The 22,873-nt window shown below is 42.0% G+C and overlaps 1 protein-coding gene across 2 annotated transcripts in view; it reads left to right on the top strand.

The window, feature by feature from the left end:
- The window catches only part of LOC139578455 (FAS-associated factor 1-like), an 89,213-nt gene that overhangs the window by 8,274 nt on the left and 58,066 nt on the right, over positions 1 to 22,873 (top strand). For both annotated transcript variants that reach the window (XM_071406058.1, XM_071406059.1), the window contains exons 3-7: positions 1,411 to 1,457; positions 8,931 to 9,169; positions 9,690 to 9,781; positions 9,991 to 10,082; positions 14,666 to 14,771. In XM_071406058.1, coding sequence (XP_071262159.1) covers positions 1,411 to 1,457; positions 8,931 to 9,169; positions 9,690 to 9,781; positions 9,991 to 10,082; positions 14,666 to 14,771 — 576 coding nt within the window. The remainder of the gene's footprint in view (positions 1 to 1,410; positions 1,458 to 8,930; positions 9,170 to 9,689; positions 9,782 to 9,990; positions 10,083 to 14,665; positions 14,772 to 22,873) is intronic.

Raw genomic sequence — 22,873 nt, 5'->3', positions numbered from 1 at the left:
AGTCTATGATTTGATAGAGCAGTCTGACTGAGCGGTGGTAGGCAGCAGCAGGCTCGTGAGCATTCATTCAAACAGCACTTTTGTGCGTTTGCCAGCAGCTCTTCGCTGTGCTTCAAGCATTGCGCTGTTTATGACTTCAAGCCTATCAACTCCCGAGATTAGGCTGGTGTAACCGGTGTGAAATGGCTAGCTAGTTAGCGGGGTGCGCGCTGATAGCGTTTCAATCGGTGATGTCACTCGCTCAGACCTTGAAGTAGTTGTTCCCCTTGCTCTGCAAGGGCCGCGGCTTTTGTGGAGCGATGGGTAACGATGCTTTGAGGGTGGCTGTTGTCGATGTGTTCCTGGTTCGAGCCCAGGTAGGAGCGAGGAGAGGTATGGCAGCTATACTGTTACACTGGCAATACTAAAGTGCCTATAAGAACATCCAATAGTCAAAGGTATATGAAATACAAATCGTATAGAGATAAATAGTCCTATAATTCCTATAATAACTACAACCTAAAACTTCTTACCTGGGAATATTGAAGACTCATGTTAAAGCAAGGAACTTAAACGTTAGCTTTTTTACATGGCACATATTGCACTTTTACTTTCTTCTCCAACACTTGTTTTTGCATTATTTAAACCAAATTGAACATGTTTCATTATTTATTTGAGGCTAAATTGATTTGATTGATGTATTATATTTAGTTAAAATAAGTGTTCATTCAGTATTGTTGTAATTGTCATTATTACAAATAAATAAAATAAATAATCGGCCGATTTTAATCGGTAGCAGCTTTTTTTTGGTCCTCCAATTATCGGTATCGGCGTTGAAAAATCATAATCGGTCGACCTCTAGTCCGAGTTACAATTTTAACTTCAATCTGCGTAGGGCTCTTAGACTTACCCAGAAAGACTCCCAGTTGTGATTGCTGCCAAAAGTGAGTCGAACATGTATTTACTCAGGGGTGTGAATAATTATGTAAATGAGATATTTCTGTATTTAATTTCCGATAAATTTGCAAAAGATTTATCAAATAGCTTTGAAAAAAAATAAAAAATCTGACCCAATTACACCCAATACCCAATAATGACAAAGTGGAAACATGTTTTTAGAAATCTGAATTCAGGCTATAACCACAAAATGTGGAATTAGTCAAGGGGTATGAATGCTTTCTGAAGTAAATACCGTAACACTTAATTTGGGGATTTCCGTTTTGAAATATATTAGCGGTTAGTGACTCAGCCTCTCGCATGACTGCAAAAGGTTGCATTTGAAATCAGTCATTCTATTGGCAGGAACTGGCAGTAGAAAGTTATGGGGACATTTACCTACAGTAATCAGGATTTGATGTTGGAACATGCATGCTTTCAGGAATGTATTAAGTTGCAACACAACGTTTTCCATGGTCTTTTCTCTCTTTACAGGCGGCCATCAATGGTGTGATACCACAAGAGAATGGGATCTTGCAAAGGTAATATGCCAGAAAAGCCTGCCTCTTCAGAAGAGTCAATCAATTGTTCACTGTACAGATTTTGTCAGTTGGCTTTGTTCAGATAGGTGAGGGAATGGATAATAAAATGTAGCCTGTTTCCTAAACATCCACTCCAATAATGTTGACCATATTGCATGAAGTCACGTAAACCTATGGCAAAATAGAAAACACCTTTTACACAGGAGGCATGCATCACCACATTCAAATCCATACTTAACTGTGAGCAACAACATTTCATGCCTCAACATTTCAATATTTCCCAAGCTGTGTCCTGTTCTTACTCACTTGAAATATGTGTGTAAATGGAAATCGTGGCCAGTAGCTTAAAACTACCATTGCACACGCTCTTCATGTACTTTCTGTAAGCACAGGTGCGGGCAATGCCCTGAACCTTTTGCTTACCTGAATATTGAACAATCATTTGTATGAAATTATGCGACAGATTATAGAAATGTCATAGTATCTGATATCACCCACAGTGAAAGCACATTTTAGAGAAGAGATGGTTACTTTTTCATGCTCTTGTAAAATAAAATTGGCCTTCTCAAAAAAGCAAACAATACCAGTCAAGTTTGGACACACCTTCTCAATCAAGTTTTTAATTTTAATAAAAAAAAAACTTTTTAATACACTGTAGAATAATAGGTAAGACATCAAAACTATGAAACAACAAACTCAGCAAAAAAGTCCCTTTTTCAGGACCCTGTCTTTCAAAGACGATTTGTAAAAATCCAAATAACTTCACAGATCTTCATTGTAATGGGTTTAAACACCGTTTCCCATGCTTGTTCAATGAACCATAAACAATTAATGAACATGCACCTCTGGAACGGACATTAAGACACTTACAGCTTTCAGACGGTGGGCAATTAAGGTCACAGTTATGAAAACTTAGGACACTAAAGAGGCCTTTCTACTGACTCTGGAAAAACACCATAAGGAAGATGCCCAGGGTCCCTGCTCATCTGCGTGAACGTGCCTTAGGCATGCTGCAAGGAGGCATGAGGACTGCAGATGTGGCCAGGGCAATAAATTGCAATGTCCGTAATGTGAGACACCTAAGACAGCGCTACAGGGAGACAGGACGGACAGCTGATCATCCTCGCAGTGGCAGACCACGTGTAACAACACCTGCACAGGATCGGTACATCCGAACATCACACCTGCGGGACAGGCACAGGATGGCAACAGCAACTGCCGGAGTTACACCAGGAACGCACAATCCCTCCATCAGTGCTCAGACTGTCCGCAATAGGCTGAGAGAGGCTGGACTGAGGGCTTGTAGGCCTGTTGTAAGGCAGGTTCTCACCAGACATCACCGGCAACAACGTCACCTATGGGCACAAACCCACCATCGCTGGACCAGACAGGACTGTCAAAAAGTGCTCTCCACTGACGAGTCGCGGTTTTGTCTCACCAGGGGTGCTGGTTGGATTCGCTTTTATCGGCGAAGGAATGAGTGTTACACCGAGGCCTGTACTCTGGAGCGGGATCGATGTGGAGGGGGCGGTGTGTCACAGCATCATAGGACTGAGCTTGTTGTCATTGCAGGCAATCTCAATGCTGTGCGTTACAGGGAAGACATCCTCCTCCCTCATGTGGTACCCTTCCTGCAGGCTCATCCTGACATGACCCTCCAGCATGACAATGCCACCACACACAGAACGAGCAGTATGGCTGATTTCATGCAAGACAGGAATGTCAGTTCTGCCATGGCCAGCGAAGAGCCCGGATCTCAATCCCATTGAGCACGTCTGGGACCTGTTGGATCGGAGGGTGAGGGCTAGGGCCATTCCCCCCAGAAATGTCCGGGAACTTGCAGGTGCCTTTTGTGGAAGAGTAGGGTAACATCTCACAACAAGAACTGGAAAATCTGGTGCAGTCCATGAGGAGGAGATGCACTGCAGTACTTAGTATCTGGTGTGGCCACCAGCTGCATTGACTGTTACTTTTGATTATGACGCCACCCCCCCTTTGTTCAGGGACAAATTGTTAAATTTCTGTTAGTCACATGTCTGTGGAACTTGTTCAGTTTGTCTGTTGAATCTTATGTTCACATAAATAATATTTACACAAGTTTTCTGAAAATAAACGCAGTTGACAATGAGGACGTTTTTTGTTGTTGCTGAGTTTAGAATCATGTAACCAAAAAAGTGTTTAACAAATCAAAATATATTTGAGTTTCTTCAAAGTAGCCACCCTTTGCCTTGATGACAGCTTTGCATACTCTTGGCATTCTCTCAACCAGCTTCACCTGGAATGCTTTTCCAACAGTCTTGAAGGAGTTCACACATATTCTGAGCACTTGTTGGCTGCTTTTCCTTCACTCTGCAGTCCAACTCATCCCAAACCATCTCAATTGGGTTGAGGTTGGGTGATTGTGGAGGCCAGGTCATCTGATGCAGTTCTCCATCACTCTCCTTCTGGGTCGACTAGCCCTTAGCCTGGAGGTGTGTTGAAAAACAAATGACAGTCCCATTAAGCGCCAACCAGATGGGATGGCGTATATCTGCAGAATGCTGTGGTAGCCATGCTGGTTAAGTGTGCCTTGAATTCTAAATAAGTCACTGTCACCAGCAAAGCACCCCCACCACCACCTCCATGCAGAGATCATCCGTTCACCTACTCTGCGTCTCACAAATACATGGCGGTTGGAACCAAAAATGGCAAAATTGGACTCATTAGACCAAAGGACAGATTTCCACTGGTCTAATGCCCATTGCTCAAGTTTCTTGGCCTAAGCAAGTCTCTTCTTCTTATTGGTGTCCTTTTTAGTTGTGGTTTCTTTGCAGCAATTCGACCATGAAGGCCTGATTCACGCATTCTCCTCTGAACAGTTGATGTTGTGAAGGATTTATTTGGGCTGCAATTTCTGAGGCTGGTAACTCCAATGAACATCCTCTACAGCAGAGGTTACTCTTGGTTTTCCTTTCCTGTGGCCGTCCTCATGAGAGCCAGTTTCATCATAGCGCTTGATGGGTTTTTGCGACTGCACTTGAAGAAACTTCAAAAGTTCTTGAAATATCTGGAATGACTGACCTTCATGTCTTAAAGTAATGATGGACTGTCGTTTCTCCCTGCTTATTTGAGCTGTTCTTGCCATAATATGGACTTGGTCTTTTACCAAATAGGGCTTTCTTCTGTTTACCACCCCATACCTTGTCACAACACAACTGATTGGCTCAAACGCATTATTGTGGAAAGACATTCCACAGATTAACTTTTAACAAGGCACACCTGTTAATTGAAATGCATTCCAGGTGACTCCCTCATGAAGCTGGTTGAGAAAATGCCAAGTGTGTGCAAAGCTGTCAACAAGGCAAAGGGTGGCTACTTTGAAGAATCTCAAATATAAAATATTTTGATTTTAACACATTTTTGGTTGCCACATGATTCCATATGTGTTATTTCATGGTTTTGATGTCTTCACAATTCTACAGTGTAGAAAATAGTAAAAACAAAGAAATACCCTGGAATGGGTAGGTGTGTTAACTTTTGACTAGTACTGTACATTTTCATAGCTGTGTAAAGTGGAGCTTTAGTCCATCTGTGTAGGCCTAGATGTTTTTTTCAAGTCATCAAGAGCTATTTTATTTTTTTTTTATTTTTTTTTGTAAAGCTGCAGTAGGCCTAAACTTTGTGGCCTGATGATGATTGCTGAGTGATGTAGTACTGTAACATCAGTTTAATGATTGTTTTCACAAGCGCACTTGACCTCTTAAAGATGTAGCTCTGTTTCTTGTACAAAGCTTGAGTAGGCACAACCTGTGACAGATGGAGGAACAACCAAGGAAACAATCGTGATCATCAGTGCAGAACATTTAGGCTTTGGATCTCATTTCCCCTAGGAAGCTCAGTTTTTCATGTTTACTCTGTCGAGATTTCAACACCAATGTAGCCGTAAATCAAGAAACCAGATTTCTAGCTCAAAGCTGGGCAATATCAGGTGAAAGACTAGTATTTTTGCCGGTGGTTATAGTTTGAGGTGATATTCAAGGTAGAGATTGTAGGTGTCATTGCGTTTGAATTACTGAATTTCAATGGTAGGGAGAAACTATTTGATATGTTCTTTGAGTATACAGTAGTAGCTATCAACAGAAGCAAAATAGTGTTTTGGGAAAGAGGATAAATCCAGAAAAACAGATCTTGCCAAAAGCTGTTTAGTGTTACTAACTGAGAAAAGCCATTGTGGACAACGTTTTTGCTCAACGGTCAGTCAGCACTCATGAATACACTGAGCTCAAGAACAAATGCATTCAGGCTGGGCACATTCTGTTAAACGGTTTATTTTGCAAGTTTCTTAAGACTTTGGGGCATGAGAACATGGTTTTCTTAAGGGCACACATAATTATGAATGGAGCCTGGCAGCGTGACTTGCAGCCAGCCCGTATACTAAATAGCTGGCACCAGGCTGCTCTCGTAGGATGGCACTCCTCCACAGTAAACGGCTCCATTGAGGTGACTAGAGCCAGCTGGAGGCTTGCTCTCAGCCACAAAGCCATGTCCTGCCTCACATTGAATAGGTGGAGAGTGCCATCTTCATGTATGCCATGGAACAGCCGTTTTTATTTGAAACACTCCTGACTTAACAATCCTTAGTATCAATGTGCCAAGTTTGTAGTTAAGTGTAACTACGATACTTGTTGTTATCTGAAACCTTCCATCACAACCTTCCATCACATTCCAAGCCTTCTGTCCATGGTGAATTTTCACCTCATTTTTGTCACGCCATATATATTTAGTCATTGGTTGTGTCGTGTGTGTGCACGTGTGTGTGTGTGTGGGGTCAAGTTAGAAGCTTCACAATGGATTAGGTGAAAGATGGGCCGGTCTCAACAACACCAACATTCTATGATGGATATGTATGATAAGTTGTCAGTTATCCACCAAGATTGAAACTTAACTATCTGCGCTCTGGTTTTCTCATTTGTGTAGCTACAGGAAGTGTTAATTCGCTGTGCTTCTAGTTTCACTCTTAAACATTTACTAGGTAAGGGTGGATTACCTCAAACTGGCAATTTTGTTTTCTAAACCATTTTGTGGAGCCCAACGTTTTTAGAGAATGTGGCAGTAATTCTAATCGGCCTCACAACCGCAGATGACGGGGTGTTTCTCGATATGCATACTAACGTGTGTGGCACACCAAGTGCATTATCCATGTATGGTGTCATGTGGGTGAACGGTTTTCTGTTGTAGGGCTGGGCAATAAATCGAATGCATGTTTTTGCGCGATATTCCAAATGCCTGTATTGCAGGAATTGAGATTTTGTTAATTTTCGTTTTTATGATTGTTTGTCCGCTTGTTCTCATGTTGTATTTTTGGTCTCTTCTCCTTCGCTCCTTCTGTGCTGTGTGCACCGTCCCATTTACACCAGAGATCTGTATATAATGACGAAATGCACGTCTCCGCCCTAACTGATAGTCGGGAAGGCAGGCGACAAGCTCAGGTCCAAAATAAGCCCATAGAAATGCATGAAATGCATCATGAATTGGAAACTGCTGCATGATGTGTCACACTGCATGAGGAAAATTATGGTAACACCAGATACTGACTGGTTTTCTGATTCACGCCCCTACCTTTTTTGACTGATTTCCTTATATGAACTGTAACTTACTGCATTTTGCCTCTTTTTTTAAATTTTTGTTTAGTATACAAGGTCAGTTGTGCAAGTATCTGGAGTACAGGTGTTTGGCCATGTGCCCTTTGAGGGTTTGAACCTTGATTATTGCCAACAGCCTCTGCTCTTCCTGAACAAAATTTTCTACCTGCCCATCTGTTTCTATCTCTCCCTCTCTCTCTGCCCTTCCACCTATGATGGTATGCCTAATTTCTGGCTGTGGGTGTATCCAAGCCTGACCTATGTCTTCTGTTTACGGTATGATGACTGTTTGTAACAGTTTTCTACGTGGCCTCAGAATCCCAACGTCTTTAACCTTTTGGTATTGTAATCAGGTGGGATAAATGCAGTCTTTGTGCAAGGCCTTGGCACCCTGCTCCCCCTCCCAGTGCGATATGTGCTGACCCCAGAGGAAAAGAGAAGCTTCTTTGTCTGGGTTGGGAGAGAGAAAATACATTATTTACTGCCATGTGGGACTAGGGCTCAGGGGAATTCAGGCCCTAGACATAGAGAGGGAGAGAAAGGCGTTTTGTGTCTCTGGTCTCTGCAACAAAAAAAAAGACTGATTTTGCTCAGTGGCAGACAATTCAGCGTCTATAGGGCCCTGCCCATATTATCCCGGGTGTGAAGCCTGTTTACACTGACTCTGAAACTATTTTTGTTGCGGCTGAGCGACCCTTATTGCCTTAGGAGGTTGTGGGTATTCTTATTTATTTTGACGTGCTCCAGTTGTTTGGGTATTTTTTTGTGGTTTAGGCTACTTAAAATGAAATGTGATGCTTTCCTTCAGCATTTCCATGCATTGTGATACCAAGTTTTTAACCATCACGTTCCATATGTGGTGTAAGAATAACGCTGTATTTTGGTGGTTGAAACTAAACAATAGACTCCGTGATGCTCTGTGTTGGTCTACATCAGTGGTATTCAAAGTTGTGGTCGAGACCTCACTAGGGAATGGCAGTGGAGTTTTACTACATCTTTTTTTTAAGACTACATATTCATATGAAATGGGACACAAATGTTATTGAAAAATAATTAGAACGATTTTATTGAGTAAATGTAGGTATTGGTGCTCTTAGAGTTGAATGTGTAATGAATTGAAAGTTATTTGTTATTGTGAAAATCAAAATGTACAGCTTTGAAGGTTGTCATTATATATATCTTAAAAAAAAAAAAAAAAAACCTTTATTTAACTAGGTAGGCCAGTTGATCAAGTTCTCATTTACAACTGCGACCTGGCCAAGATAAAGCAAAGCAGTGTGACAAAAAACAACACAGAGTTACACATAGGGTAAACAGAAGTACAGTCAATAACACAATAGAAAATCAATGTACAGTATGTGTAAATGGAGTAAGGCGATAAGGCAATAAATAGGCCGTAGTAGCGAAGTAATTACAATTTAGCAAATTAACACTGACGTGATAGATGTGCAGATGATGATGTGCAAGTAGAAATACAAGTGGGAAGAAAAGTAAATAAAAACAGTATGGGGATGAGGTAGGTAGTTGGGTGGGCTATTTACAGATGGGCTGTGTACAGCTGCAGCTATCGGTAAGCTGCTCAGATAGCTGATGCTTTAAAGATAGGGAGGGAGATATAAGTCTCCAACTTCAGTGACCAGTGAGAGATACCTGCTCGAGTGCGTGCTACGGGTGGGTGGTGTTATGGTGACCAATGAGCTGAGATAAGGCGGCGCTTTATCTAGCAAATGTGGGGTGGGTTGCCAAAAATTCTGGTGGGGGGGGGGAAATGGGGTCCCCGCTGATAAAGTATTAATACCACTGCTCTACATGATGCTTCGTCTGACACTTTGCCAACTGTCTGAACCCACAGTAACTTATCCAGCGTGGCATCCCAGGCCAACATCGATGGACCTCACAGCCAAGCAGCACCAGCGGCTCCACCAGTGGCTCCACCAGTGGCTCCAGCAGCATCCTCCTCGTCTTCCTCAGCCTTCTGCCCCACCCTCCCCTCCCGACACATTGTGGAGCGGCAGCCACGCATGCTCAACTTCCGGGTGGAGTACCGCCAGCGCACTGTGGAAGTGGTCATAGAGGAGGGCAGCGTAGTCGGTGAGGCGACCCTCTCACCATAGACTACTCATACTATGGTTCCTACACTAACATTCCACTATGGGCCTACACATCACACACCCTTACTGCTTGCTTACTCTGAGACAATGTGGTGTTACTGAGAATCGAAAATATTGTCAGTTCCTGGTAAAAGGTGCGATGTTGGTCAAATTAACTTCACACTAAGGTATAGTGCTTTAGTTTTTAGACTAATCCCTTTCTCAGAATCTAGACATTTGTAACCAGTATTGGAACAATTTCTGTTGTGAAGATAATAGTGTTAAGAAGTCTGTTTTTACCCAAATATATAAGTTGCTTGTAAGGGGAAAATTGTCTAAAAATGATTAATTAAGCATATATTTGCGCCCTCATGACAGAAAATACACATAATGAATTCGGTCATGTCACTGCATTAAAAACGTATTTGAAGGTTTTGTGTAACCTGTATTTTACTGCCATCTAATGGTGAACTGCTGTTGCAATTACATTAGGTATTTCTTCCTTTATTTTATCTTTGTAGGGGAAATTAAACAGATTCTTGAGACAGAGCTTCAGGTCCCCGTATCAAAAATGCAGTTGAAGGGTTGGAAGAGTGGAGACCTATCTGACAGTGTGAGTATTGCCCTCAAAATAAGAATTCTTTCCATAATGGAATGCCTCTTCAAATGATCATGTTTAAACCATCTCTTTGCACCATTTTTAGCTTTATCTTAATTTATTTTTCACACATCGGAGTAGTTTTCACAAATGTCACCCACACCCATTTAGGGGGGATGGATACAGTACCACTGTGCATTATTCATTTGTCCCTATGTCCTCAGATTGTTCTGCAAAGTTTACACTTGCCAAAGAACAACAGCCTGTATGTGCTCACCCCAGATATCACACCCACTGCAAGCACCAGCCAAAACAGGTAACTAACTTCACTCACTCTTTGTTTTCAGTTGTGTAATCTGCAGCACAATTGTTGTAGAATAGGCCTACCCTCACTGTTGGAGATACCATCCCAGCAAAAGCATTATTGCCTCTGTTTTTTTAAATAAAATAGACACTGCCACTTTTTTCTGATATGGAAATATGCAGTAGCATTGCCTGTTAGTGTTGCCCACATCCTAAAGGACTGGTTTATCAACAGGATTGCAACACTGCCAACCAGAGACGTTTACATACATGTTGAACACTAGGTGGCACTATACACCTAATAATGGTCAAATTGTTTCTGGACTATATACCATCCATTAATATTATACCATAGATTTCAATGTGATTGGAATATTTTACGAATATATTTTACCCTTTTGCACAGAAGGTTTCTGTCATTTATTTTGACATTTAAAATGAAAGGCTACTGCAATAGTCTCTGTAGTGTAAATAATGGTTTTCATAGCTGTATTTGTAACCATTTCAGAGCTTTTATTGAGTTATTTTCCAATACCAATAGTAAAGCAGTCTTTCACTTATGTAATATCAAGAGACATTTGAGATTCTTTGCGGGGGAACCATTAAGCCACTCTAGAAGGTCATTCTACCAAGCTGTATGAATCCAAGGAGGTTTTAACAACCTTTCCATCTGAAATGTCAAACTACTCATCATTGAGCTGTAATCCCATCACAAAGGCTGGTTTTGTGTCCGATCTGATTTCTCATCTGTATCAGCCAGGTAAAGTTCATACTAATAAGGAAATCCCACCCGTGGTGATAATGCTCTCTGGTGCACCTGCTTGCCAGCGTGGCACCAACCAATAAGGATGGTCAGGATTTGGTTGAACACTTGTACAATCTTTATCTGAGCATACTTTAACATCAGATTTAACCAAATATAGAGAGAGAACCGTGTGAAAGGCAAGGTACTATAGTATTGCTTCTGTAATTGTTGATGAGATGTAGTGCTGTTGGTGTTTGTCCGTGGTCGGTTGTAACAGGAGGGGATGGATCTGTGTAATTCTGTTTGTTGATTAGGGAGGCAGTCGGGGCCTAGTGGGGTTGCTGAGGAGATAGACACCTGGCACTGCCATGCATTATGAAGAGCCAGTCCGGCTCTACAGCAGTCACTGTGCACCGACGTGTGTCGGACAGGAGGACAACAGTCGAATTACAACTGGTCTCATGTTTCTTCCTCCTGTGTTTTTCTCAGAACACGTTGAATCAGACAGAGAGACTGGCAGATACTGGCATGGGTCAAGTATTGCAATGCCTTGTTTGGATACAGTTTTGTAATATCTCTCAGATATGTAGGGGGTTGATATCCAGAAAGAAAGAATGCTGCTGCTGCTGCCGTTGGCTGTGCTGCTTTGATAACCAGTAAGTAGAGGTTTGACTGTGTAGGAGGCAGCTAATGGCCATTTTCTGGATAACTGTGCAAACTGCTGTCTCTTAGTGGCACAATTTCCAATTTTCTGTGTGCTATAGCTATAGTGTTCAGTGTTAGGAGCTCATTATCTTCCATAAACTATTTTGGTGGAGTGTTGGGGAGTTAGCGGGTGTTTGTGGCGACCCTGTTGTCATCTTTGCTGCTGAAAGAGGATGACGATCACACCGCTCAGAGGAGCAGGCCTCCTGCAGGGAGGGCAAGCAAGCCGTTAGCACAGCAGCATTAAAAATAACCTTCGCAGCGCCGTCACCGAGTTGCTAGTCTGCTGCTGTCAGAGAGCTGCCATTCCCACCGCTCTGCCAAACCCTGTATTAGGCCTAATACTGTACCTGCTGAAACGGGAGACTGACTAGGTTGACAGGGCACTACTAGCAGAGCTACATTACCTTTTTATATCACACTGTGAACAAACAAGACATACACTTGTACTGAGGAGGGTACATTCAAGCCTGCGTAACTAATTGAAATTAGACTTTGTGGTAGGTAGTGCGCTGAAAAGCCAATGAAAAAAAGTAGAAGTTGGAATAAATTGTGTGCTTATTTTTTGGCATAAACACTTTTTTTTATATTACTACTTAACTGTTTTAAGTTATGGAAGGCAATTATATTTGGCGGTAATTTATTCATTAATAATCAAATTGTCTACATACTGGAATAGACCATCCAGTATTTAGTACTTCACTAATATTTGTGTATATTACTATGCCAGGAGAACGTATGTCCATATCTAATCTACTCATTGCTTGAGTTTAAAACCTAACATTTTACTTCTGATTTAGTTCCTAGCCCTTTTTAATAATTGGGTGCAGTTTCTGAAAATGGGACATAACTTAACAAGTGAAAGCCACAGTAGGCAATTACTTCAATGCCGATCTCTGCACACATTAACCAAACAAACCAGTCAAATAGTTATCCATATCATCAGGCCCACTCATTTGAATCCGGTGTTTGATAATAAATAAATTGGAGATTTCAGTCAAGCTCTTACTCAAAAGTTGTTACAAATATCTACTCCTGAGCCAAACAAACGTTTCCCGGTGTCTGTTGACTGACTGAATATAGGAGGGTTTCTAGATGGAGCTAATCTCTTGCATAAATAATGTAGGGTGATGAATATTTTAATGTGACTCATCTATTTCTGTTGCTTCCAGGAAGTGTGTTTATTGAAGGTTATTTTAATTTGAACTCAATGTGAAATACAAATGCATCATTAGACATTTGGTATTTATTTGCCACGTCCCTCCCTCCCCAGTCTGTTAACCCCTCAGAGATACTCATGCCTCAGATGCTGGCTGCCCAAAAGCATTGGAAACTATTAACAATTGGTCTGATGATTAGTCTTGAGACAAAATGGCAGACCAAGACATACCAGATAATGGAAGATTGCGTATTTCCTTTTTTGTGGAGGTAGGATGGTAATGCATGTCTGTCTGCCTGTAGTTTTGATCTCTTTAGCTCATACGTTACAGATGAGATGGTCAGTGTGTGTATTGTGATGTTCTAAAGTGAAGGAAAAAGTGTGCGTGTCTGCCAGGGTTAGTTTAATAAGTTCTGTGTGTCTGCTCCGTGCCTAGGGACCCTCAATGAATCAGGGAGGCTTATATCAAAATGAAACCAATCTGTTGAGACTCCTCCTCCTCCTGCAAAACGGTTTATTTATTATTTATAAATCTAAGTGACATTTTACTCGGCGCACCTCATGCCATGTCAAGTACTCCTGAGAGGACGGAGCCTGGCCCGGTGTATCCATGTATAGAGTGCACTGACTGCTGAAGCAAACACTTACGTAACCCTTAAGCCCTCACAGCAGGACGGCCTGATGGGAGTCAAGTGTGTAGAGAACATGAGAGGAGCTGAAAGCACTTCGTTGAGTCGGTAGTATGACCCCAGAAGCAAAGATATTAATTCTCCACCGTAGGTTTCCATAGATCTTTTATCTCAATACGACCGACTTGCAGGAAGCCAAATAGCTAAGTTACAGAGGAGACGAATTCCTCACAGTATGGACCACATAGTCTGCTCATGTTTACTGTGTAAAGCCATAAGTCACTATTATTATTATTTTTATTGCGGTCTTCACAACGGCTTATGATAACGCTACAACCCAGCTACCCACTTTTCTCTTTCGCGGTTTAGTCTGCCAGCAACAAACGGGACTGTGTCCAAACAAATCATGGCGATATTAGCTAGATCCCCTGTGTGAGTCTCCATTCCTCTCTCGCTCTCTCTCTTTCTCTCTCTCCTGCCTGCCTCTCCCTCTCTCCCTGCTCAACTCATTACATATGCATCCAGTCCTTCCACACCACACATTTTCAATCTTCCCGGTTAGCTACAACAAACATAACATTTACATATTGATTTCGTAGTTTTAGTCAATGTAAATATGCCGTCATTATAGTACATTTGAGCTTCTGTTAACATAAGCTCGTCCAGATTTGCGCAGATTAAGGCAGTGCTTGCATAATTAATGTGTGCTACATATTAATTCTGACTCTCCTCTTCCTCCTCACTTGGATTTGAGCTCTGATTAACTGCCTGGCTTGAACTAAGCTCCCAATTCATATTCACGAACACAGACTGAGCGTTTGCTCAAACCGCTACTTAACCTCAACATTTATTATTAGGGAAGCTTCCAAAACTTGATGCTCTCTGTGAAGCACACAAAGTATCTCCCTCTTATGCTGCACATATCCTCAGTCATTGCTCAAAACGGCAAGTTAGGACCCAGAACTCTACACCTGTTTGCCCTTAAAACCCACTGGCCAATGTATAGGTGCAGAGAAAAGACCCTCTGACAAATCAATACATGCTCTTGACTTCCAGACCAGCCATGTGTTGTTGGGGCTGTGAACAGGCTGTATGTGGGATGTCACTGCTGTGGCCCTGTGTCCTGGCCACCCCATGCTGGGTCAGGGAGCAGTCTAGCAGGCTGCTGGGGGCTGTTGAGCAGCAGAGGGACCCAGCACCAGGCGAGGCCTGCCTGGACAGAGACCGAGGAGTGGGCACGAGCCCCAGGGGAGATGCAGGGAGCCACGTCACTGCAGGGATAAGTGTCTGACAAGTCTTTGCTTGTTCTCTGCTTGACTCTGTTTAAAAAAAAAAAATATGTATTCCTCCCTCTCCAGCGACCTCCAGGAGTCGTTAAATCAGAACTTCCTGCTCGTCATCAGCCACCGTGAAGCCCAGAGAGACTACAACCTAAACTTCCCCGGCAGTCGAACCATACAGGAGGTGGGTCTACCTCTCTCTACACATAATTTCCTGTCAGTACTAGAAGGGCCTCAAGATATGGCCTTCTACCAGTAGGATAGTTGTAAGGTTTCATAATATTACACTTAGAAAACATAACTGCCATCACTGAGTAGGAACATTTTAATATTTTAATTTACTCTACAATTGCGATTGCAGTTATCGTTTATTACAAAGTTCTGCTCAGCCATGTTGCTACAATAGGAATGAATATCAATATTCGTCAAGAATGCTGAAGTTTACACACAATTGTTCTAACAGCTGTGGTGCATTGCATGCTTGCTGCGGCACCTCAACAGAGGACAGGTAGAGATATAATTTTTGTAGATTATCTGTCCATCAGGTCCACAGTGCCAGAGACTGTCTAAATGGCTTAACGCTGTTTGATCTGAGGACAAATTGGCATTTGCAGGCAACTTTGTGGGAAATGTGTTTGTGTAGATGGGGGTGGGGGCAGGGATTGGGGCCTGCTCATTTTCTCTATCTGAAACCAAACACTGGATTTGGTAGCAGATGATGAAATATTCATACTAGGACCACCAGCTGCGTATTTGCCCTTTCTCTTATGACAGTCTTAGCGACAGCTCGATTTGAGGGTTGAAGGGGGTTGGGTGGGTGGACTGCCATGTAGACAACACCATCATCAGTGCATCAGTTGCTCTCTTCATCCGTTGCAGCTTTATCCTCAAGTGTTTTCACTTAGTGAGCTCAGAGAACCAAAACCGTGTTCTATTATAAGGATGCACCTCACCTCTTCCTCCTGTTTTAATAGCATATACAGATTGAGCTGAAATGCCTCCATGAATTATTAATGGCAGGAAGTCTCGTCCACGTTAAGTGTAACAAGCTCCCCATGAACTGACTGAAATCTCTCCAATGAGATCGATGCTGGGGTACATGGCATGCTCAAGGAGTAGCCTCCTTTTGAAGTTTGAATCGGATGATACTCAAGTACAACTGTATCACCATTGTGGTAGAGTTATTTTCATGTTATTCTGCACATGTCAGTGGCAGCATTTTGCTACTGGTGACTCTAACATTGCCAAAGTGCCAGTGATTGGTTATTGTTTCTGTCTCTCATAATTAGCCAAACTGCAGACAGACAGTATTGTTCTGTGGCGCTGGTGCATCAGTTAGATTGGTTTCGTAGGTCCCAGCATCCCCTGCTCTCAGTGCTGCCGCCTGTATGGCGCTGGTGACCATTACTGTAATCAGCCTACTTGAAGGGTTTGTAATGGTGCTAATTGAAGAGATTAATACAGCAGTGGCGGAGTGGGGGCGGCCTCTCCCCTTCCTCAGGCAGATGGTTTTGATGAGCGCCCACTGTGAACCTTAAGTGTTTCTGCTGGGATTACAAACACTGAGGAGGGGTCCCTGTTGTGAAGAGGGGTGTGAGGGGGAAAAGAAAGGAGGAAGAGGGCTGGTAGCTTGGTGGGGGAGCTGGAAAGGGGACAAAGCGAATTCAAACAGGCCTCCATGTCCTCACGCAAGCTTGTCTTTAGGCATTCTGTTGCCTCAAAAGAGAAAATGAGGCCCAGCACCTTTACCCCTGTACCTCTATCTGTGGTTCACTGCTTGTTGGGCACTTATTTACTGTTTGGTCAATGTTTTTTTTGCATCAAAATTTGTAGAACATAAGGCAGAATGCAGGTGATGGTTCAACAACTAGTGTGATCGCTACAGGTGGAAAACTGCTATTTGTAACGTGCCAGGCCTAAAGAACATCAAAGGGTTTTGGAATACTTTACAAAACTCAATTCAATTCTTAAAGTAAGTAGTGCAGGGAATTATGTAGTTTTGTTTGTCTATATTAATTTACTTGCCAAGTGAAAGTTCTAAGATCAGGGATTGTATTGTGGTTATGATGGAGATCTGAAACACCAAATAAGAACGCAACAAAGAAGCAACACCATATTCAAAGATGCCGGCCACTCCCATTTGCCCATTCAGTCCCCAACACCGCCACATATGGAGCCCACTGCAAACCATCTTTCTCCCCCCCATCCACTTTTGTCTTAGTTGAAGATCAGCCAATGGTGTCTGCTTGTGCATATTAATGGGGAGAGAGTCCTGTCCTCTTGTTTGTCTTTGCCAAAAGCTCTGGCTTTGCCTTGTGGCTCCCAGGGAACAGCTCCCCTCTCCTGCTCCCCTCGCTCGCCACAGTTCGGCCTCAGGGCTTGGGCTCTGATTGGCATTCCCAGCCAAAATGTGGGGGTACGCTAAGCTGGAGAGCAAATGTTTGCCAGGAAAGTGGCGGGTAGAATAGGGGTGGCCGATGGGTCTGGAGTGTCCGTGACCAGACGAGTTGTCCGGGGGATTTCTCCAGCCCCTGCCGTTTCTACTCTGCAGCTGGAGAGATGAACGGAGGACAAAAAAGAAAAAGGGAGAGATGGAGAGGGAGAGACTGAAAGAAAGGCATCTGGTGCTGGAGAGCTTGTGACTGTTTAACGGCAACCTTTTCTTCTCTTTGATTTTGCTCCAGCCAAGGATTACTAGTACTTGGCATTAAGAATGATTAGATCATTAATGTTTCTGTGTATATCGCCCCAAGCACTGTGATATCGACGACATGCTGGTCTCAGCCTTAACAGCAGGGAAGGGACATTCTTTATGTTATGTTATTAACACTTTATTTTTAAGGTATGTGTAATTACAGTGGATAATTCATTTTCAATCTGTCCTGACAAAGTAGACTATAGGCTATGGAAAATGACACAGCCGCAAAGCATTTGTGACATTAAACACATTTTGCATTGTCTGCCTGTCTTTTACTGCTATTACCTTTTTGTAGGAACAGCTCTCTGGTTATTACTCATACTTAAAGGAGTTTAGGCTATTAGGCTACATGTTGAATGTGCAATATGCAGAGGTCGCTCAGCCATTCCCTGGTTGCTAGAATTCTAATAGCTCACCTAATTTCTGTTTGTGACAAAACAAGAAATGTCTAATGTAGAGAATCATTGTAGCATTTTATACTGCTGTGAAATATCTTGTCAATAACCAAAAATACTGTATTTTCAGCTGTTTGACACTGGTGTCCAAAATTGAAAGTACAGAAGGCAAAAACTAAACTAAAGAACGGGAAGCATAGAAATGGTGCACACAGAATATATCTACCGCTTCTTAGACTTGCTTTCAATGCGAGTGACAGATCTATAACTCACTTTTCTAAGTGACTTTGGTCGTCAACCAAAAAGTTAAATATTGCAGCTTTAAGAAATAGTACAACTTGTCTGATTTTTATATTATGAAGTATAATCTGTAACAATTAACCGATGTGCATCGGTCCCCGATTCAAATGTTTAAGATACGACCCCATCGGTCCCCAGACGTTTAACGTTTCCAAATGAAGCATCAGTCATAAAATAAATTCAAATGTTAAGAATCGCCGATTCACTAAAATCTTCAGCTCATACTACTTTCTTTCTACCTTCCGACTGATGCATCATCTACTTGTGTCGAATTTAGCATACAACTGTGACAGTCATTGTTCTAACAGTCATTTTGCATGCCGAACAACCCAAGAGAACATGTAGCCTGGTCAAACTGTGCACTGTGCCCAGCTTTGCGAGCTGAGCAACGCGAGGTAGGCGGCCTGTGCCTGATCTTGCACATCTGCGTAGCGCATTCAAATGGTGAAATGGCTTGCGCGATATTAGGCTTTATTAGTTGAGTGACAACCTATGTAATTTGCTAGGTTGAGACGCAACTCTCATCTGGCTATACCTGCTGAACGGGGTTTACAATGATTTTTATTTCCATTGTTCAGGTTCACCATCAGCAATAATTTAGGTAGTTCTGCTTTCAACAATCAGTGTATGTTGTCATTTTTAGATACAGGGTAAAGTTTATAATGTAATAATGAGGAATCACTTTTGTGAGGCGCACTGCATAGCCAAAGCGGGAGGAGAAAATAAATTCATTAAACGATTCGAGATGGGGGTGGAATCCAAAATTGTGATATTCATTGGCTATGTCATAGCTAAATTGTAAAGGATAAATATTGATATTGCGAGCTCAAACACATGATTAGTGAGTGATGGTGATTTCAGAACCAAAGTGGGGGGGGGACATAAAACAGGGTACATTGCCACCCGAATGTGTTAGACACCATTCCACTCCAGCCATTCCCACGAGCTCGTCCTCCCCAATTAACGTGCCGCAAACCTCGTGTGCTAATAATCTGGTCAAATCAGATCCGAATCAAACTGCTCTTGAAAGTGAATACAATTCTCTGAAAGACAGGGGGCAGCATTAGACAGCACTGTTACCAGTGTGTTAATATCACTGGCCTAACTTGTAACGGGATGGACTTTTTTAAACTTGATTGTAATACAGCGTTGGTCAGCAGTAGTAATAGTAGAAAGTACAACTTTTTTACTGAGTTGGGGGGGGTTAATGATCTCTAATTGGAATGCCCAGCAAAAGACTAGTGTATATAGAGGTGACATGGTCAATTGTTAAAGGCCCAGTGGAGTCAATTGTTTTGTATTCTTTTGTACAACAGCTGATGAAACCAACACTAAAACTGTTTATTTGATTTTTTTATCCGTGTTATTTCCTGATTTGTATTTTCAACTAGCAACTAATCTACACCGGACCTTCTAATCAGCAGGTTTGCATGGCTGGGTGTTTCGGTTTAGGCAGTAAATTAATAGACCAATAACAAAGCGTTACAAACCTTTCTGCCAAAAACAGTTTTCAGTTTTCCCCTCTGCACTCAGACCACTCACAGACAGTCTTAGCAAAATTGTAGCTTAAATTGCTTTTTAGCTAAAAAAACGTTGTCAATTTTTAAATGGACAACGTTTACAGTAAGGTACGTATGTTACCCAGAAATGATTTGATATTGATATAAAAAAGGCTGAATTGGTTCTTATTTTAATGTTGGTTCTATTTAGCCAGATATCAATAGTAGAGCCCGACCGATATATTGGTTGGCCGACATTATCGTCCGATATTAGCCTTTTTACAGAAATATTTGTATCAGTCTTAATTCCACAGATAAAGCGCCAATATTCTATACATAGAATGAACAAATCTACTGTAATTAGGCTCTTTCTAGCCAGCAAAGAAGTTAGCCTAGCTAGTAAGCAATCAATCTGTGCTACTTATATGCGACCACTGGACTGGCGCCAATGTAAACACGGACTCATCCTTGATACAAAAAGAACACTGTTACTGTCTGGGCCTATTATGTTAGTGGGCTTATTTAGTTAATTTTCTGAAACATGCAATCTGCAAAAAGCTAGACTAATCTGCGCCAATTATCATTTAGGCCATGCGCTTGCATTCATGTGTTAAGATTGTTAGCTAGCTGGCTGGCTACCTCAATTAGAATATGTGACTAAAACCAGTGCAGCAAGCATTTTTGTGCATGAATGTTTTCAGTTATCAGCTAATTACTTTTGCAGTTGACTTGAAATACAGTGCCTTCGGAAAGTATTGAGACCCCTTGACTTTTTCCACATTTTGTTAGGTTACGGCCTTATTCTAAAATGTATTTAAAAAATATTCCCTCAATCTACACACAATACCCCACAATGACAAAGCAAAAACTGGTTTTTCGAAATTGTTGCCAATTTATCAACAACAAAAAAATATGACATTTACATAAGTATTCAGACCCTTTACTCAGTACTTTGTTGAAGCACCTTTGGCAGCGATTACAGCCTTCTAGTCTTCTTGGGTATGACGCTACAAGCTTGGCACACCTGTATTTGAGGAGTTTTTCCCAGACTTCTCTGCAGATCCTCTCAAACTCTCGGGTTGGATGGGGAGCATTGCTGCACAGCTATTTTCATGTCTCTCCAGAGATGTTTGATCATATTCAAGTCCGGGCTCTGGCTGGGCCGCTCAAGGACATTCAGAGACTTGTCCCGAAGCCACTCTTGCTTTGTCATGGCTGTGTGCTTAGGGTTGTTGTCCTGTTGGAAGGTGAACTTTCACCCCAGGCTGAGGTCCTGAGTGCTTTGGAGCAGGTTTTCATGAAGGATCTCTGTACTTTGCTCCGTTCATCTTTCCCTCGATCCTAACTAGTCTCCCTGCCGCTGAAAAATACCCCTACGGTGAAGCATGGTGGTGGCAGAATCATACCGTAGGGGTATTTTTCAGCGGCAGGGAGACTAGTTGGATGGTGCCTGGTTTCCTCCAGATGTGACACTTCGAATTCAGGCCAAAGAGTTGAATCATGGTTTCATTAGACCAGAGATTCTTGTTTGTCGTGGTCTGAGAGTCCTTGAGGTGTCTTTTGGCAAACTCCAAGCTGGCTATCAAGTGCCTTTTACTGAGAATTGGTTTCCGTCTGGCCACTCTACCATAAAGGCCTGATTGGTGGAGTGCTGCAGAGATGGGAGAACCTTCCAGAAAGACAGCCATCTCCACAGAGGAACTCTGGAGCTCTGTCAGTGACCATCGGATTCTTGGTCACCTCCCTGACCAAGGCCCGTCTTCCATGATTGCGCAGTTTGGCTAGGCGGCCAGCTCTAGGAAGAGTCTTGGTGGTTCCAAACTTCTTCCATTTAAGAATGATGGAGGCCACTGTGTTCTTGAGGACCTTCAATACTGCAGAAATGTTTTGGTACCCTTCCCCAGATCTGTGCCTCGACACGATCTACGGACAATTCCTTCGACCTCATGGGTTTGTTTTTACTCTGACATGCACTGTCAACTGTGGGACCTTATATAGGTGGACCTTTACCACAGGTGGAGTCCAAGTTGTAGAGACATCTCAAGGATGATCAATGGAAACAGGATGCAGCAGAGCTCAATTTCAAGTCTCACAGCAAAAAGTCTGAATACTTTTTAATTAACATTTTTATACATTTGCAAAAATGTCAAACCTTTTCGCTTTGTCATTATGGGGTATTGTGTGTAGATTGCTGAGAATGTTTTATTTAATACATTTTAGAACAAGGCTGTAACGTAACAAAATGTGGAAAAAGTCAAGGGGTCTGAATACTTTAAGGAGGCTAATATATTTTGTATTGAATGACCGTGTAAGTTATATTATGGTTTCAGAAATAACATTTTCAAGTAGCGTTTTTGCCTGTCATAAAGATTTTTATAAATAATCCAAGATCGACCACAGCCTGTCGTTTTCCAATGGGACCAAATGAGTCATAGTGGGCAGAACAAGCAAGCAGAGCCTATTTGCGTGTTCTAGTATGTATTTGCCTATTTCTTTAAGGGAACTCCTACTCTGAAGTGCTTGTGTTCAATAACTCAATTCGCCCTTGCACTCTTAAACAACACTTTTTAAAAAACAATTTTACTTTGGCAAAGGGTAAAGTCTACAAAACTTAGTCCACTCTGTCCATAACAGATTTTTGTTTTGGAAACAACTGTATTGAGAAAATGTTTAATCAATGAGAAAATTAGCACAATGTCAGCCAAAACCCTGTCGCTCCATCTTCTCCCACTGCCGGCCACTGGGCTTCCTCTCACCACCATATTTGGTAGTGAGTGGTAACGCCAACCGGATTCACATTTATACGTCCGGTGAAATATCTGGCTAATTGTTTTATCTGTTATAACAAGCTCTCATTGCCAGGTTGCCTTAGTGTTTCTTTACATGACCTTTGACCGTTGTAAGCGCTGTAGTGAATCTATTTAATAGAAATGCATATATCTAGTGGTGACATCACAAACTGCATTTCACTGCATAGTTTGATCTTGTGAAAAGTGCTGTTTCAGATTACTTTGAGACAATTTAATTAATTCTGCTCTTGTTTATTAGTGTGCTTGTGGTGCTTCAGAACAAACACTTATGCATTCTTATTCACTGCCATAGATTGATACGTCTTTAAGTTGTAACTAAGAAGGTAAGTTGAACAAGTGTTTTGTATTTATAGAGGATATAGTTGGTTTTTGCTGGGTATCATGTAAACCACAAATAACAATTTTTCTAAATCTGAATTTTTCTATTTAGTTAAGATATCATAGTTTAGAGCAGTGGTCACCAACCTTTTCTGAGTCCATATCCCTTTCACAGTCAAAAAGCAAGTCGGATCTACTGCCCAGAATTTTTTTTTTTAAAGTGACTTAAAAAATCTAACATTAACCCAATGAAAACAGTTCTGTAT

The sequence above is a fragment of the Salvelinus alpinus genome, chromosome 6 (genome assembly GCF_045679555.1).
Source record: "Salvelinus alpinus chromosome 6, SLU_Salpinus.1, whole genome shotgun sequence".
NCBI lineage: Eukaryota > Metazoa > Chordata > Actinopteri > Salmoniformes > Salmonidae > Salvelinus > Salvelinus alpinus.
This window is presented reverse-complemented; position numbering and strand designations above follow the sequence as displayed.